This window comes from Larus michahellis, chromosome 6 (assembly GCF_964199755.1).
Source record: "Larus michahellis chromosome 6, bLarMic1.1, whole genome shotgun sequence".
Taxonomy (NCBI): domain Eukaryota; kingdom Metazoa; phylum Chordata; class Aves; order Charadriiformes; family Laridae; genus Larus; species Larus michahellis.
In genome coordinates this window covers 50,742,660-50,761,488 of record NC_133901.1, presented here as the reverse complement: position 1 = coordinate 50,761,488, position 18,829 = coordinate 50,742,660, and the positions used below count along the sequence as shown (strand labels likewise).

The window sequence follows — 18,829 nt, the reverse complement described above, 5'->3', positions numbered from 1 at the left end:
GAAACGAAAAAAGTTGAAATAGTTGTAGCTGTTTAAAAATACTGCTGGTGAGATAAGAGAATACGGTCCATTGCTAAGGGTTACAAGGTGCCACTCCCCAAAAGACATCTAGCTAACTCTTGCACTTCAGCGTACCTAGTCTTAGGCATAACGGATCTCAGTGCATTAAAAATAGAAATACATAATGTCTGATACGCCAGTGTGATCCCAAGTGCTCCATCACAACAAGCGATGAGCCACACACGGGCACAGAGGGCCAACACAAAGTGTCCTGATGCAAATCGACCTGTGATGGGGTTACTGAGGCAGGGGGAAGTTCCCAACAGTTGCAAGGCTTTGCTGGATGTCCCAGACTCTGCCACAGCCATTAGGCATCACAAAAAAAGCTCTAGGACAAGAGCTCAGCATTGATGCTGAAAGAGGGGCACTGCTTCAATCTGAAAGATAAATGGTTACATCATGTTTCATCTCCATGGCCCAGAGGAAGATTTGGCTATTTCTTAAAGGCAAAATAGAAGTAATGCCTCCATTTTTTTTCTTTACTACATTCCAACTAAAAGTACTCATCTTGTTATATAACTGCCTTTACATTAAAAAAAAAAAGCCTGCTGACATCAACGGGAGGCTCTTCATCGCTCTCAAATGGTTTTGGATTGGGATTCTGATAGTCACAACAATTACCAGGAGATATCCACAAATCTCCTGCAGCCTCCTTGAATGATCTAGTTGCTAACCATTGTATTCCTGTTGTATTTAATGAGACTGCTGGAGACCACAAAGCCACTATTTCAAGACCTTATTCTCTGATGTATGGCTTGAAATTAAAGCTCAAAGTGTAACATTGGAAGTAACACAGCCATCACATTCTTCTTGTCTTTGACGAGCTCTGTACAATTTTTCTCAATTATGCTGATGATGGTCCTGCTTGTGGCTTTTAGACTCTGATTCAACAGCTCAGTTAAGTACCTGAAGAAGTCTGAACACATAAACAGTGCCACTGGTGATGACAGACCTTTCACAAAGGCTTAAGTACACAGATGAAACAGGCCTTTTGCCACAAGGTTTAATCTTGGCTGTTTACCGTGAGACAAAATTGCCACTTAAGTCAGCAGAAATCTTGCTCCAGGATGGACTGCAGGAATGGAGTTGTCATACCACGTTCAAGTCACTTCTCACTGGCACTTCTCTAATGGGCTGAGCCAATGCCCAGCAGGACCAAGAGAGAGTCATCCATCACCCATTTCAATAGGCACTAGGATCATGCTCCTATCTGGAGCAACTTTGCTGAAGTCAATGAAGGGACACTGGCGTGAAAAGAAGTTGGTTGCAGGATCTTCCAAAAGTGATGGACCTTGATTGCACTTGGAAGGAAAAAAGAAAACCCACCAAAATACTAAGGAGAAACATCAGGTCCCAGACCAGACTTGATTCTTCCATTTCTATTGATTTAAATTGCTGTTCACTCTTGGGTAAAATCCTTGGCAGGTTTTTCAGGAGCATTCCTTTACCTACTCCATGCATGGATCAATGCCTGAGCTGTTAAGGCACACGTCCAGTTTATGTTTGGAATCTTGCATGCAATTAGCGCTTCTAATTGAATCCTTCAAATTAACGCTTATATAGAACAATTGTATCTTTATGTACCAAACTAGCTATTCACTCGTAACCACAATTCAGTATTTTCTAGCCCTTACAACGTCACGCTTGTACCACTGAAGGACACCTTAAGTGAGCTGCGGTGATTTATGCAGGACTGGCTGATGAGGTTAGCACCACCTCTCTGCCCTGTCCCTTGCTAAGTGTTCTCAGTCAAGCCTGCAGAATGAGACTTTTGTATGTCTCCTAGCTGTCACAATGCACAACATTACTTACTAATTCAAAACGAAATTGGTAACAGCTCACTTAATACTGCAGGTTACACACCAGTGTAGCTCACATTCAGTTCTGCCACCCCTGCCACAGAAGTGGTGAGATCCATCTGAGGAGAAAGTAGCCCAGGGGAGATGGTCTTGTCCTAATGCACCTCAGAGGCATCCCCTGAGGCACATTACAGGCACTCTAAAAATTAGTGGTCTGGTGTTTAAAGCATCAGAGGAACATAGAAACTGAACCAGCCTGCTTTGTTGCATAATGCCTTCAACCATCCTGTATCAACTAATGCTGTGCCCTAGAAAAAGTACAGCTGGCAAAACAGCTGCTGAACAGGTCACAGTGTCAAACATGGATTAAAAACTAGGGTTAGTGATCCATACTTAACACAGAAAACAACACGTCCAAAAGGAAAGAAGCCTCTCAATCCCCCTGGATCTTGCTTTATAGAGAACAACAATGTTAGGAAGTTATGCAAAACAGTTTTCAAAACAAAATATACAGGAAATACATCACATGAGCACTGCAGTGTAAGTATAAGGGATCCTATCGGAATGGAACTGGACAAGCACTTGGGGAGTATTTTACAATCACAGGATAAAGCCACAAACTAGGATAAAACAAACATTACCATCTTTTCATTGTTCAGAACCGAGGACTTTCCTGGCTGATAGTCGTAAATGCTCCTGGGCTCTGCACGGTATTTTCTGGTGTCCACCTTCTTGTCTGGAGGCTCCCAGTCAGTCCTGAGGAAAAAAAGATCAATTAACTCAAACCACTGTGGTTTCCGTGGAGACAAGTACTTCCTTTTGACAGGCGCCTTTCCCTGATAATCCTGGTTTAAGCAGGGTACTTTCTTTTAATCTAGGAAAGGAGCCTGCTGCAAGAGGAACAGTTCAGACAGGGCTCTGGGCATATATTTGTTTATCTATAGCGGGCAAAGTTTGATACAGCTCAGCTACTGAAACCGCTGGAGCAGAGGGGGTTTCAATAAGCTTCAATAAAGGGATACTTTCAATAAACTTCCTGACTTCCATATCTTTCCTAATTGGAAATAGCTTAGTGATGGGTTTCAACTAAGCTCACAAATATGAACACGTCCAAACTCCAAGCAGACCTCAGATTAAATCTCTTCTGATAAACTTCTTTATTTTAGCCACATCGCCGATTACCTGACTACTACAGCTCTGGATTCTGAGGGCACTTTGGGGTCCAAGAGAGCGTCTTTTCTAGAGACATAAACCAATTATCTGACTGATATATCTAAAGACGGATAAGACCAGTCCATTGACTATCCAAATCACTATAGCTTTGTGCAGTGTCCACACTGGCACAGTTCAGACAACAGGGTCCACAGTCCATATGCTGCAATGTCCAGCTCCTCTGAGAAGTAATACATTCAAACACCTCATGCAGAATAACCAATGCCCCTGGAAAGTCTCAGAAATCAGGCCATTTAAGCTGGTAAACTAATTCTGATCTTGCTCTTGTTATCTTCCCTTTGATAGGCAATGTTGTATGTGGATTAATCTCCCATAGCATTCACCAAACAAAAGTCAGGCATCTAACCAAAACTGATGCTCCAGGTTTCCTCCCACTTACCCTACTGACCTGGTTTAGGATAGGAACAACCCACTGAGTTGCCCAACCTTTTTTTTTTTGTTTACAGTAAGGCAAGATCACAGCCGAAGTGACTGGCCTATGAACAGTGTACAAATTTCAACAAGGTTGATCTCTGCTGCCTAGAATAAACTTGATTGCTTAAGATTCCAACCCCAGAGAAACTTCTTCCTGGTGAAATGCTGCTTTGTCACTAGATAACAGGAAGCACTAATTATTGTTATCCTTTCATTTGCAAGACTTTGCCCAGAGGGCCAATGTACTGTGTGTTCAATTCCTGCATAAGTAAGACACGTTTGACTCCTGATCCAGTGACCTGAGATGCTCATTGAATTCGCAATTCAAATGACAGCATCGCTCATTTGAGGCAGTAAGTGAAGAAGTTAAGAGCATGTGGAAGTTGGTGAGAGAGGGAGGATCGGTTCAAGAGCTGTGAGAATTCAGCAGAACATAAAATATTCATTGCTCATTCTGCTTTTCCTTCACTTGGTAAATGCATTCATTACCGCTACAAAGAGATTTAAAATACGTGGTAATAAACAATGCAAAAAACCAGGAGGGAATTCATCTTGAAAGATCAGAAACACCACCACCAACTAGAATCTACTTCCAATAAAGTTCCTATGGGTGGGACTCCTCAGAGACAGAAAATGTAACAAAACTTTTACCAAGGCTCAACATAAATCCAAATTTTGCTTCTCCACAATTATTGCTACTTGCATGTGTTCTGAGGTGCCTTTACAATGTCACATGGAGCCATGAGTTTCCACTGTGCCTCTACGGTAGGCACTGCATAGACATGACACCCAGGAAACGCTCTTCACCCAGGCAGGAAACTATGCAAGAAACTGTGTGACGCTTGGTAAGAAAAGGCAGACAAAATGGGGGACTGGGCTGCGACAATGAAGGAGTTCACTGCCGCCTAGTAAAAGAGTCAGAGTCAAAACTACATCTCCACTTCTTCCAAAAAGTTTAACTGAAGTTGTGGACCTAAAGCTTCCACCTTTGTTCCCTTCCCATTCACCGCTTTCAGAGATTCTTCTAGTACTGATCCAAATATATCTTAGTTCAGGTCACCTTTCTGGGCTTGACTTCAGCGATGAAGTACGGTTTGGCAGTGGCAAAGTGGCAGACCTCTTAACGACCTTCTCTGAATCAATATTGTCCATCTCACTCTTGGAGCGGGGAACTGAAAGCTGGGTTCTGCCTGTAGGATAAGTCAAATACAGGAATATTGGTGAACTGGATACGAGGCAAATAAATACATGCTTTACATGCCCTTTCTGTTTGACAGATTATGCAAGAAACGTGAATTACTTACTGTCCTCAGAATAGGAATAACGAGGAGAGTATGAATCAGAATCTTCATCTGAAAGACAAAAGCATTTTGCAAGTGAGCTGAAAAAGCCCCAAAGAAGAAGCACCAGAGACCCTTTTCATTTCTTCTACTAATACATTGGCCATAATTTGAGCGATATGCCCAATACTTACCATAGGCGGAGAGTCCTAAAAAAGAAAATCCCATCGAGGTTTAAATTGCATTTAAAAATAATTTGTAGATTAGATATAAATATTAATGTACTACTTACACTAATACCTTTCTCCAGGCTCTCAAAGCACTTTAGAAAACAATCATTTTTTATCACAAAACTCCTCCATGGCAAGGGTTATTAGATCCACTTTATCAAAAGCTGAAAGGTAAACTGAGGATCTAAAAGCCATAGTACATGCCTAAAATAACTCACTAGGAGCTAGACACAGTAATAGAGCTGAGGAATCCTGCTCCCAACCACATATGATAATCGCTGGGACATCTTCCTTGTATTAATTTGCACACCAAGTTGAAGTATGTTCACTGACTCAGATTATCATTTAAGCGCAGATAATGTTCCTCACACGAGACGCACATGTGTACTTGCACCAAGACACTGTCCTTGTTCCGAAGAGCTTACTTTTTAAATAGGAAAGACATGCCTACAGAATGCAAGAGAGAGACTCAAGCAGCTCTAAAAACGCTAGCAATGACATCAGTGTAACTGAGTAGTGTGGTCTGGCCCCCAAGCTGAACAACTTTCTCTCTTTGATAGTGAAAGCGTTGCACTGCACCAACATGGCAATGTTATTCCCAGGGCACAACTGCTGCCTCGGACCATGGAACCACACACTGCCTTATTCAAAGATAACATGGTACTGTAGTAGGTCATCTTTGCAGATTAATGGTCTGTTCTGCACAAGGCAGATGTGCCTAAAAAGAAGGTGGGAAGATGGCAGCATTACCATCCCCCCCTCTATAGGTGATGGCCAGAGAGACTTTGACTTGATCAAAAACCTAGTGGTATCTTTCCGCCATCTTTAACAGGTTTTGGAATGAGTCCTCAATGAATCACAGGTAGCAGCAGGGAGAGTTGGGATCAACCTGTAAACTGGACCCACAGGCCCAGCACCTTTCTCTGCTGCTGAGGGTTCAAAATTGCAGGGGTGCACACATGAAGACACCTACAGGACTTCCAAGGCAAAACGCAGGAAAGTACAATGCAATGACTGCAAAGAGAACTGTGGGAAAAGGTATTACTAATACCTCTGTGCAGAAACCACTGAAAAGTGACAGAGATAAAAAGACAGAAAAACAAAATAGGTGAAGATAGAATAAAAGCTAGATAAGAAAAGAACATACTAAAAAAGTGTTACATGAATTTAGTGATGCCAATCAACAGATTGAAACAATTTCCAGCTCTTCTCTCAGGGAGGACATCAATCAGCTGCTACAGCCAATCTCATCTGCTGGAAAAACCAATCTGGCTAACACAGACGACCTGAAATTGCACTCAAAGCTTAATCAAGCCTTTCAGGAAGGCTCAAAGAAGTCTTTAACTTTTAGCCCCTCTGCCGAGTTCTCTTAGTGAATGAATTAGAAGGTTTAAGTCCCAAACAGATGGTTATTGACTCTGGTGTGCTTATCATAACCTCCAGGTTAAAAAATAGCGAAGGTCAATTTTCAGGACAATTCCCATATTTTAAATCTAAATGACAGAAAACAAATATTTATTTATTTAATGTTATTACACTGAATTGTTGACAAAATTGACTGGTATTCCTATCAAAAGATGGGTTTGTTCAGATAGCAAAATATCTGATAGATCACAAAACTCTCTGTCACTAGAAATACAGATGAACTTATGTTTAAAACTATCTTCACAGCCATTCACCCCTCATAGCATTATTGAGTGCTGGCGAACAATGAAAACATCTATTTACTTACTTGAAGCGAAATGTCAATATTCACTATAGCTCATCACTCAGACACGAAAACCATACAGGAAAAAAAAAATTCACTGCAGATAAGTGCTACTTTCCAATTGCTAATATTCTGATATCTACAATAATAAGGAGAATGGGTAAGTTTTGTCTCTTCAAGTATCTTACGAAGAAGAGAGTCTGCGCTTCTTCCCTTTTTATAGCAGGGAATACTGAAATGCAGACATCTGGAATGACTTGATTAAGATTAAAGAGTAAATCATCGATGAGCATTAAAACAAGATCTCCTGGCCCCCAGAACTGCATTTTATCGGTGGGACCCTCCTTAATGGAGCAGAGCATCACCAATTTGTAGTTTCAAAATCCGATTCCTTTAGCAAGAAAAGGCTGTTCCCCTATAGCTCCTAGAGAATCTGCAGATTACTTTTTTTAAAGGGTTGGCCAAAATCTCTACATTTCAATACCCGTAGACTCCAAAGGTATTTTAGAGAGGAGCCAAAATCTTGATGTTTCTAGGAGATCCTATGCATGAATCCAAAGCACAAAAACTCTGACACTGATTGTACAAAATTGAGGCTTCAGTCCCTCTCTGTATAAACACTTTGCAGCTGATTATATCACTTTGAAATGCTTTCTAAACATGAAACGTGCGCTCCAACCCATCTACATCATCAGATAGTCCGGATTCCTTACCAAGGAAAGAATCCAAGCAGATATTAGAGAAAGATTTCCCAATGTATTGAGAACAAAGACCAAGTGTTTGGTCCAATAAAGTTTCAACTGCCTAAACCAGCAAATTATTTTCATATGCACTTTTGGACGTGCATAGAGGACATTTATGGGAAACCAAACTTGTAATATATTATCATCACTGGTTTTGCATACTACATTAGTTCAGACAACAGCAAAATGTATTTTCAAACTTCATTACAAACAAGAAAATTGAATTTCTGTAAAACTCAATCAGCTAGTTATTGAGGCTCTCTGTTTCTGTCTCATCCATACCCATATACCATTCTGTCAATAGAAAATAATTTACAATGCATTGTGATTTACAAGACAGGACTCTTTACCTACAGGTTTCACCAAGAAATGCGCAAGTATCTTAAGATACATGTATGACACTAGTCCATATTCATTTTAACAGTGAAATGATCCTTACACCTCCTAGTCTTCTCTGAGCATCTCAGCTAGAACTCACATTGTATGCTTTCTTCTTACACAATACCTACCAGATATTTAATATAAACATTGAATGAAATGGTTAATTAATAGTCGCATCAGGGCTGGCTTGAGGCACAGGCTATGTAGGCAAGTTCCTAAACTGCAGGATCTGAAGTGATACCAAAGCACCAAGCCAAAAAGGCTGTCACCAACGAAATTTCCCAATCAGGAAATGTCTGTAGGTCAAACATGTGCAGCGGATTCCAGTGTTTCTTGTATATAATTGTGTTCATGCATATGCACACAGTTACAGGATTATCACTGCAATAGATACTATTTCACCATCCCTGAAACGTGACTGCAAAGGATTCACGTTTGTACATGAAGATTAAAGGAATCTGCTGAGCACATGAAGAGGATAAAGTAAAGACAGCATTATTTCAAGTTGCAAGGTGTGCTGAAGAGACTGTCAAACTCTGTCCTTGCCTAGATACGCCAAGTGCACCTAAGGCCAGCCCTGAACCTATGTTACCAAGTTATATTTATTTTAAGAGTTTACATTGAGGGACTGATCCAAAACCCACTGAAGCAAGCAGCCTTTTTACCACGAGACTTCAGTGACATTTTGGGTCTGGCCCTAATACTGTGTTAATATTCAAAACCAGAAGTAAATAATTAAGGAAATGTATTGATCCAAAAGGGGGGTGGGAGAAACCTGAGTTAAACCACGTCTTTACATGTAAGTCAGCATTCTAGGCATGTTAAATAATCACTGCACGCACATGGCTAAATACAACTGATAAGCGCATAAAACCAAGCAAATCCCAAGTCTGCAGCATTAGTCAAATACTAGGTTACAAAGCCAGAGGAGCACTGCAAAGCCAAAAAGGCATCATACAGTCAAGGCAACGCTTAGAGTGCAGCAAATCATTATGAGGCAGCATAATGCTCAGCAAGTAGAAAAAACTCCAGGAAGAAAATAAATAGATAAGGCAGCATTTGTGCAGAAAAGTACATATGGTCCTTTATTATTACCTTCAGAGATAGGACTAGGAGTAGACGCAGGAAACTGGTATGTAGGAGAATAAGGATTGTCTTCTGCAGCAGAGAAAAGTAGTGGATTTTGAGACTATCCACAGTGAAGCGGAGGTTCTGCTTCATCCCCCAATTTCCTATCACCATATGATTTTAATGCCTACTTTAATAATACTAGAGTAAATGGCATCATACTTTAAAAAAAGATTAATGGATTAGCAAATATTTAGTTATTTTATGCATTACGCTAGAAGGTATCCTGGGCATAACTGAATTTCCAGCCAATGTAACACATGGGTAATGGAAATCTAGAACCTCAATCTAGTTACTATTAGAGTGCTATAGTACAGTTAAATCAAAGCACAAGACAACAGATACTCTGACTAAACTTCTGGTACCTTCAGTTTTTTGCTGGATTTCAGGAAGTTCAGGAAATATGTAGGTAGGGCAATAAGGGTTTTCTTCAGGAGTGTCTAAGGAGAGGAACATGATTTGCAAAAAAGAACAGAGAGGACAGATTTAAAGGGGAAGAAGGGCGAGACAAGAATCCATACAAGCTGCAGAACAGTCCCTCTCATGCTGACGTGCTAGCATGACTTTGCTCATTGCTGCCTTGCATGTCTGGGCCCTGCAAGAGATCCTGGAAGCTGAGGGGACTGAACTTCTCCTCCTTCTGAAGCATGGGCTCTGGCTGAGCTGAAAAGCCTCTGTTAGGAGCACTGGGATTAGGAAACAGTTCAACTCTTGCTCGTTCCACCCAATACAATACAGCATCTATATATGCATAAAGCTCATCACGTCAGCACCTGCAGCGGCAAATACAGCTCCGGTTTTGCATGCTCTATGTTTTATTATATAAGCGCAGTTTTGAATTGCATTTGCCTGCACATCAGGCTGTTCAGAGGGTTCAGTTTGCAAATGCTACTGCAGCCATTTCTCACACAGAAGAGGGAATGTGAACATAGCAGCAGCCAGGCACAGAAGTGCCCCAAAGTAAGGGATTCCCTGAGAGTGTACCACTACAAAGTTTGCTTTTTGAAAGGAGAAAATTTGAGGTTTTGAAAAAGCAGAGTTCAGGTTCTGCACTCACCAAAAATCACCATAAACCTTTCCATTGGTTTCAGTGAGCTTCAAATCAAGCTTTATTACGTATGTACTAAATTTTTACAGCGTAAAAGGTTTTCTTTATGCACAGAGCAGTTTCGGTGATAACCTACTATCCTTTAAAAGTTGGGGGAGGGGGGTTAGCTGCTAAAACTGGAGTTCAGGGATCTGTTTTCTCTAAGTGTGGAATTATTAGCAGCTTTCTGATCTAAAATAGGACTCTTGATTTCATGATGGCACTGCAGTTCACCTTTCAGAGCAGCTCAGACCTTTCTTTGGACTTCACTGTTCTCTCACCTTTGACTTCAGAGATTTCAAATACATTGGTTGAGTTCTGTAGAGCAAACACTAGTTAAGATAAAATGCTTTTATTTAACATCCAGTACAATTCTTTACATGAATGAAACAAAATGTTATCAAGGTGGTCTTTCAAAGAAAATAAAAAGCATCTGGGTTACAGTACCTCTATTTAGCTTGTGGATCTGCTTGAACATCGTCTTGTACCAGTCCTTCGATCTGTCTGTATTCTAGCGGAAAAATAAATATACACATAAATAATCACAACCATGAATTCTACCAGCTTTTCAAAGTTCTTACAAATCTTCCAGCAATGAAAAAGGTTTACAGTCTGCTTCCTATTTCATTTATTATCACTGACTACCTAAAAGACAAGGCTGTATGAAACCAATACTTTGAAACATGAGTGATTTCACTCAGATATATAATCTCCTATGTCATGAAGCTACAGGCTTCACTCAAGTTACTAATAATGTACAAGCTGTGCAGGGTAGGTTGTAACCTGTGTAGAATTGTAGGTTGTGTGGAAGATTTTACATATTAATCTGATTTGACATCTAAAAGTAGACACATTGCTTATTTTAATCCTACATACCGATTTCCTAAGTATCCAATGGAAAGTTAGAAACATTTAGTGTTCAAGTCACTCCAGACGCTAGTTGTAAGAATAGGTTAATAATTCTTTTCATGATAATTTCCCCTCAACACTGAATGAATATAAACATGTTGTGTAAAAGACATCTGCCTTTAAGGTGTTTAAAATAAGACAAAACTCTCCCTGCTGCCAGGTGTGAACGAAACAGAAGAGCAGAAAACAGTATTCTCAAATATGATGAAGAGAGAATAATTTTTAATTTTTTTCCCCTGAAGCAGCTGAAACAGATCATTGATAGCAGAGGGAAGCTTTCATAATAAAATACATTGGAACTAGAATTCTATTTTCCCTAAAACCTCTGCAGTCTCTGCAGTGAATTCCCCAAGTCCCAGAGCAGGCAGAATCTGGCCTAGGTTTTGTGTTGTCTTACCCTCAGTGGAATGCCAATATCATCGACGGACGTATCAGCCATGTGCTGAGGGCTCTTGACAATGCTTCTCTTCTCCTCCATTGCCCTCTTCTCACTTGGCACTGTCTCCTGAACCGGCTTGTCCCGTATGAGTGCTGAATCAACTTTATCAGAAACTAGTCTGTCTGGCACTGAATCTGGAAATAAACATGGGGAATTCTTATCTCATCCCAGCATCTCACCCCATCACTATAGTCCACTCTTTCAAGGCAAAAATCCCAGCAAGTAGTTGATGAGACAGACTGTGTCACTGCTAGCTATGGTTAGCATCTGGACTGATGGATATCTACCAAGAAAATGTTTGATGCCAGGAAAAGCAGGTTAGCATCTCCCAGGTAGCCAGCTTCACACATCTCGTGACAGTTTCAGCTGTCACGTATGTAAGACAACAGAAATTTTTGGTTTCAAGGACTGTCTGGGGGTTGGATTTTTATGTCTTTTTGACTAATTAGCAACTCTGCAATCTCATTCTTCATAAAAAAGCGTCAGTGATAGAGAGTCATAGGACATCTTTTTCTGCTGGTGATTTCAATATAATGGAGCATCCTATGTGGTAGTGGGGTACTACTTTTCAACAGCTTGCACTCACCTGCCTGACAATCCCATTTGTTACAGTGAGTATACGATGCTTCCAAGTTCATCTCTGTGTCCTAACCAGAGTTTGTAAACAACAAATACCGCTGTTGTTTAGCATATGTACGATTCCTCTTGCACATGAGTCTGCATAAAGATGGGGGTAAACAACTAATTGCTCCAGACTGCCTTGCTTCCACCTGGAATTCCTTGATGCTGCTCAACTGACACCCACACATAGCAGCAGGCACCACCACCACCAGCCAAGGAACCAAGGGACCTCAGGTTGCTCTGAAGCTCTACTACGCTCTGGAGAGCTACAGCACAGTAATCCTTCGGGTCTGCTACGTGGATTTTCTGGAGAGGAAATATCTGTGATTTTACAGTCTGTCTCATCAAGACTTTGCCAAGTCCTATTCTTTCTACATCACCGCATGCACTGGGGAGAGAGAGAGAGAGATATGTGTATTCACATGCACATCACCATACTGCCCAAAGCCATTAAATGTGCAGAAATCTGAAAGGGGCAGTTAGCAGAGGAAAGGCTCGTGCATAAGAAAGCATTGGTCTGTTGGTACCTTGAGCAAACACAGTTCTGCCCTGCAAAATTCAGTATGTGAAGGATTTGTGTTTGAGTGATTGGTTTGAAATTACCATCAAACTTTAAGTCTTCCTCCTTAACAAGAAAAATGAAATAATGCTTATAAACATACAAAATGGAGCAAAGCATCTATTAAATCCTTGTTTAGTATTGTCATCTTATTTCCCCTCTCTGTGAATGTATGTGCACTTTCGTGTCCCTGGTGTACAGGGCTCTCTATTTTGTAGGAAGCATTTGGTCCATTTCCATTACTGGACTCCTCACTAGGCCTCTAAGAAGAGAGCATAGAAAGAGCAACTGAAACTAGACCATTATTCCATGACCTTGAAGACCAAAAGGAAACAGGGTTTTGGATGTGGAGGAGGACGTGGAGAGGACACAAACTTTAGGAAAGGTCGCAGCTTTCCTTCATTACTTATCATTGTCACTGCCGATGTTACAGGGCCTGAGCTTCTGGTCTAGAAAAGTTTGGTTTTTTGGTTTGTTTTTTTTTTTCCTTTTTGGAGGCTAAAGAATTCAATGACAGAGAAGGTCCCAAAGTCCTTCTTTAACAGGACTGGTAAATATATATTATTTCTTTTTGATTCCCTAGCTCCCTGCACTGGAAAAGTGGTTGGCTGTTTGCCAGGTGTCAAGAAATTGGTGATAAAATTGCAGTGTGCAAGTATGCATGTGTGCTGCCAACCTCCTCTCCCCAGGCAGTGCTCTGCTCTTGCAATGGGTGTGAGAGTCTCTCCTTGAAAGAAGAGCAAGTTGTTTTCCTGGTCATCTGTCCCTCTCCATGCCCCAAACAGAAGTAGCTCAGTCTGCAGTGGGCCTTTATAGGAACAGCGCATTATGCACTGCTTACCCATATTATTCTTCTTTGGCATAAATTCTGCTGCTCTTGGAGTCATGTAAATACTGATTTTTATTTCTCTTCCATCCCCCTCACCACAAGCAAGACTAACTCTAATGGCTGTGGAGAGAAACTTGAGAATATGCCACACAGGAATAAACCTAAAGGCTCCAAAGGCAGCCCCAAAAGTCAACTACAGCAATCAAACTGTACGTAAATCTCATGACTTAGGAGGAAGAGATGCGTAATTTAGGGTTTCAGTATATTAACATGTGGCCACACAGGTAGCATTTGGAGAAAAGACTGAAGTCAAACATTCGATGACCTGAACTAAGCCAGGACAAATATTTATACTAATTCCTTTGCAATTCCTGGGAAGTGTGTTTGCTAAAGGTACTCCACAAGCTAACAAAGCAGCAGCTTTGCTCCAGTAGAGGCAGCAGTTGGGGGGTAGCAGACCTTTCACATCATACCTGCCAGGCTACTAAGCCTTTTTTGCTGTTCTGTGGTAAAGGAAGAAACAAAACAAAAAGAAATACAGAACAAATGGGTGAGACATAAACAGCAAGTGCTCTGGTGCTGCATTTCTGACAGGCAAGAAATACGCTGTAGACAGAATGGCAGCAGCTGCTGGAGAGAATCTCTTTTCAAATATCCTGCCAAAGTGACAGCCCACAGTACCTTCTCCACACAGCAGCCTCGTGGAATAATATACATCTCATGATGCAGTGACTGATACATTTGCAAAGAGCATTTGTTTTTATTATTTTTTTCTTAACATCAGAGAATAAAAAAAGTTGGACAGGAGACAATTTGAAAAACAGTGAAGACTCACAGAGTCAAACAACTTGACAACTACCTCTGTTACCATTAACATGAAGTACATTTTGAAACAATAATGCTGTAGCATTTCAAAGGGATATAGGAAAAGATTGAGTCTTTGTTGATGCTTCCTGAGTCTCAACACATACTACCAAGCCACAGATTCAGTGATTTGCGCACAGACTTTGTTAAGGCTTTTATTCTCAGAATGGTCCCCTTGGTTTAGGGTCTTTCATCACTGAGTTCCCAGACCAGGACATTTGTGGTATCTTCCAGTGTGTTTGACCACCCTAAAGTTGATGCTCGCAGTTGCTTTCCAAATGACTTGCCCAGGTCATGGCTGGGAATCAACCAAGAATTCTTAGCACTCTGTTCTCTGCTCTTTCTACTCCCTAGCAATTAATCCTTTCATTTAAAGCATGAAAGCCATTTGAAAAGAACAAACTATTTTACTGACATACAAAACACAAACATTCTTGAAAGCTCACATTGTTAATGCAAAGATTTCAAAACCTTAATATATTAATCACACCTGTTATATATTCACAATAAACCATGCCATGCAATGCCTGCCCAGGAAATAACTGTGCTTTGGGGTGGCGTGGGACACTTGCCAAGCAAGTCTGCAATAGGTAACAACCCTCCAGTTGTACGTTGCTTGCTTGGAGCACCCACTTTCACTGGATATTTGTACTAAAGTAGATCAACTTCGGTGAGGGAGACCGATATTCCTCCTCACTAAGTGCAGCTCCCTCGCCAATACCTATGAACTTTGTTCTTTAACCCCAGCACTTCTGCTCTGCTAACCACCATCATCAAGCTGCTCGTGGGCATTACGCTCACATGATAGCTGCCGACATATGAAACAAATCCCTACATGCAATGGTGAAAAGGAAGGTTTAGCAACCTGAAGGTGAAAAGCAGATGGGAATCACCTGCTGCAGGGTTCACTCTTCTAAGCAGGCCATCAGGAGTAGGCTGGTATATTATGAGAAAGGAGAAAAAGATGTGAGTGACGATGGTCTCAGCTTCAGCCACCACCTTCACTAAGGAGAACTGCATTCAGTCACTAAGATGCCCTGACAAAAACATGTGGTTTAAAGAGTCAACACTTGACAGGTCTTTCCTATCTCTTCCTCCACAGGGGAGAGAATATCATGGATGAATAGACTTTTTACATGAAGAGGAGATTTCCTTTTCACTTGTGTCTCTGCCTAGGATGGATAGAAGCAGAAGGAGCAGGAGGTGTCTGCTATTTCCCTCTCCCGCCTGACCACAGACAGCTTGTAGCCCCAGGCACACACCAGCTAACTGAGGCTTTCACCCTTGATGTTGCGTTCTGGGACTGTAAGCAAAGGCCAAAACCTCACAGGCTTCTCAGAGAAAGGGATAAGCAGAAGAATACAACTGCTGGCAACAGTGAAGGAATGATCATAGATGCCTTCAGAGTTCTCAGAAGTGGGAGCACTGGAGGAGACCAGTAACAAAAGGGGAAGAGGAAACAAGTATTTGAGTACATATTTATTGCAAAATAAAGGTGTCAAAAAGAAAATTAATCAAGACATCAACAGATATGAAGGTAAAAAAATCTTACCTTGGAGGTAGGAATGAACAAGAGTATCTGAAATGACTTGTTTACATGCATACATCTTATTTAGTTGGTATTACTGAAAACCAGCAGAAAAAATTCTGAGATCTCTCATCACAACTTACTGAGTAAGATCAAGCAGACGAAAAAAGGATATAGTGTAGTTTCTGTGCTTCAGATGCTGTTAACTGTTTCTAAGTCTCTGACAGGTCCAAATTGAAAGGTCTTACATGCTTACAGATTAATGAGCTAGCAGATAAAGCATAAAATAGGACAGTAGGTGATGTCTGCTATGACAGTCACTCTGGAGAATAAGATAACTAGCTCCTCTAAAAGCAATCAATAATCCACTGAGGAGAAAGAAAGCCATATTATCCATCTGGAAGTCTAACTAAACTACTGGAGATCTCAGACTGCCAGCATTAAAATGACCTTGAAATTTCTAATTCAGAGGGTATTTCATAGCACACAAGAGGAATTTATATTAAACTTCATCTTGACATGAAGGAATTGATTTCAGCACAAAACATAATCAACCATTCAGTGGAAGGTGGATCAATAATCTAGTAACAATTTGTTATATGCCATGAGACCAAACCGGTTTTGAATAGATAAGGTCCATAAAGATGAAACCAAATATGAATCATGTCAGCCAGGGCAGAAATGTAACAGATAACTAACATCTAAGAACCATTTAAAAACACTAAGCTAGCAAAAAGAAATCTTAATGCTATGCTAGGATAAACCCTAGATAGGAATGGAAGCACAAGGAAACGTAAGAAACCTCAATACATAAAAAGACAGAAAAGTAATAAAATGCTTACCTATGAGTAGGTAACATATGCTGCGAAGTGAAAGAAAATTACAATGGAAGTAAAAAAATTGACAAAATGTCTAAGGGACTTAAAAATAGGTTTTGAGGTACATGAAGAATAAACAGAAACCTAGTAATGATCTTGTTCTTTTACAAAAAGGCACAGTGGAACTGTTAATAAGAGAGCAGAAAAGATGACACGTCTGATCACTATTTCCATTCTGCATTAAAAAAAAAAAAAAAAGAGAAAAAAGTCTGACATACTACTGCGTGATGGAGAAATACTTTCCACTTCAACAGTAACTAAGGACTATGCTGAATGACAACTGAGGTCAGATACTTGAAAATTAGCACATTCATATAAACTGTACTGAAGAGTTTTAGAGCAGTTTTCTGCTCTAAAGAGAGCAGTTATGAAGAGAGCAGCTCACTGGACCATTAACATTCGTCGCCAGTATGTCTTGGAATACAAAGGAAACTCCAAAGGATGAGGCAGAAAGCAATTGTTGTGACAACCTTCGAGAAGCATTAGTGGAATGGCTGGAACATCTGTTTGTCAAGTCGACAATAATGCCAGAAAAGAAGTATTGTAATGACTTACATGGGATTTTACTAATAAATACATAGTATGACACATGCAATGTCAGTCAATACAGATTTATGACTGGCCTTGTCAGACCAGTTCAGTATGATTATTGCAAATTACAAGTTTGACTACTAAAGACTGAAAAACACGCATTAGAATGAGATACTTCACAGACTTGATCAAGCTGCTTATCAGACCATGATCTATATCACAGTCAACAAAAATGTGATGAGAGAAGGCTCTTTAATCTATCAGGATACAGTATCATGAGTGCTAACGGTCAGAGGCGAGACATATTCAGACCGGACAAATTGTTAACTGTGAAGGTAATTAGTAAACAGAACAATTTGACATCAGTTGTCTCTCAGACAGTGCATGTGAATCATCATAGTATACAGATTTGCCTCTTGTGCTGTTAAAATCTATAAACAGAAAATATCCTTGCGGATATTTTCAGTGTGTGGCACACACTGAAATGCTCCAGATTTAATGTGAAAACCAACCAAAAGAGTATCCCACTTCAAGAAAGTCAACAAAAAGCGTTGAGACAAAAGAAAGCTGCCTCAAATAATATTTTCTCCTCTTGAGGCAGTTGAGGAATCCAGACACACTCACTCAGAAGCACATAAGGCAAAGCTGCTTCAGATGCTGGCAAAAAGGAGGAGATAACCTGCTCGCTGCCCCTATAATCAGGTGCACCACAGTGAGGACGCTATCTTTAGGATCAAAGACTTAAGTCTGTTTTAAAAAGACACTGAAAAAAAATACATAGGGGGCTGCAAAGGAGCACATCAAAGCACGTCTGTAATTAGAATGACTACAACATAAGGAGTGCAGGCCTTGCCCCTATTTTCTGATTTATTTTTTTTTCTTTGCTAAGGTAAGTCATAGCCTTTTAGATTGGATTCTGCCTGTCCTGGAGTTTCCTAAGGCCACTGGAAACCAAGGCAAATTGGACCGCATCCGTGTGGCCCCTTATAAGCTACAGTCTTTAGTGATGCACAAGGAACTGGGAGATTGGGGTAATGCCAGCCATGAGGAGAACTAGAAAGGAGAAGTAAAGTTTCCCTCTCATGGAGAGGTAAAGAGATGCAACTACCCATTCAGAGGGAGCTGCTCTGAGGCAGGGAAAGGCTCAGATTAGTAAACACGGGAGCGCTCAAAGTTGTTTTGCTCATGTGCAAACCCAGAGCTCAAGGACTACTGCAGTATGATCCAGTTATGGATAGAGGAACAAATTGCCAAGGTCAAATGGATTATTTATATTGGGTAATTTCTGCTCAGAATTCAGAGGTCAAACCTCTCCCACAGTAACTGAAAATATGGCTATTTTCACACTGCAGTAGCTGAGAAGCAACATGTCTCCTTTTCCAGTGAGAGAGAACCTACCTCAAGCTACCTTCCTTCTAGTGACAGACAGATGTGAGTATACACCCTTTTCCACCATAACAGAACACCTGATGGGGGATAAGCTGTTACCCTGCAATAACTTATTCGTATGACCACAGCCCAGTTATAAGCCCCTCTCCCCCAACCTCGGAGTGGCTTCTGATCCACAGGTTTTAATCAGAAAAAGTAGGCATTGTCCCATGCCTCTAA

General features: G+C 40.7%; 1 protein-coding gene across 50 annotated transcripts in view; it reads right to left on the bottom strand.

The window, feature by feature from the left end:
• The window catches only part of SORBS1 (sorbin and SH3 domain containing 1), a 174,820-nt gene that overhangs the window by 35,596 nt on the left and 120,395 nt on the right, over positions 1-18,829 (bottom strand). For 37 of the 50 annotated variants that reach the window (XM_074590488.1, XM_074590478.1, XM_074590486.1 and 34 more), the window contains 8 exons: positions 13,894-13,923; positions 11,370-11,545; positions 10,511-10,574; positions 9,342-9,416; positions 8,944-9,006; positions 4,811-4,858; positions 4,567-4,696; positions 2,501-2,615 (listed from right to left, as the gene is read on the bottom strand). In XM_074590488.1, the coding sequence (XP_074446589.1) occupies positions 2,501-2,615; positions 4,567-4,696; positions 4,811-4,858; positions 8,944-9,006; positions 9,342-9,416; positions 10,511-10,574; positions 11,370-11,545; positions 13,894-13,923 (701 nt within the window). The remainder of the gene's footprint in view (positions 1-2,500; positions 2,616-4,566; positions 4,697-4,810; positions 4,859-8,943; positions 9,007-9,341; positions 9,417-10,510; positions 10,575-11,369; positions 11,546-13,893; positions 13,924-18,829) is intronic. The other 13 variants (XM_074590492.1, XM_074590497.1, XM_074590508.1 and 10 more) reach the window with 3 other exon arrangements.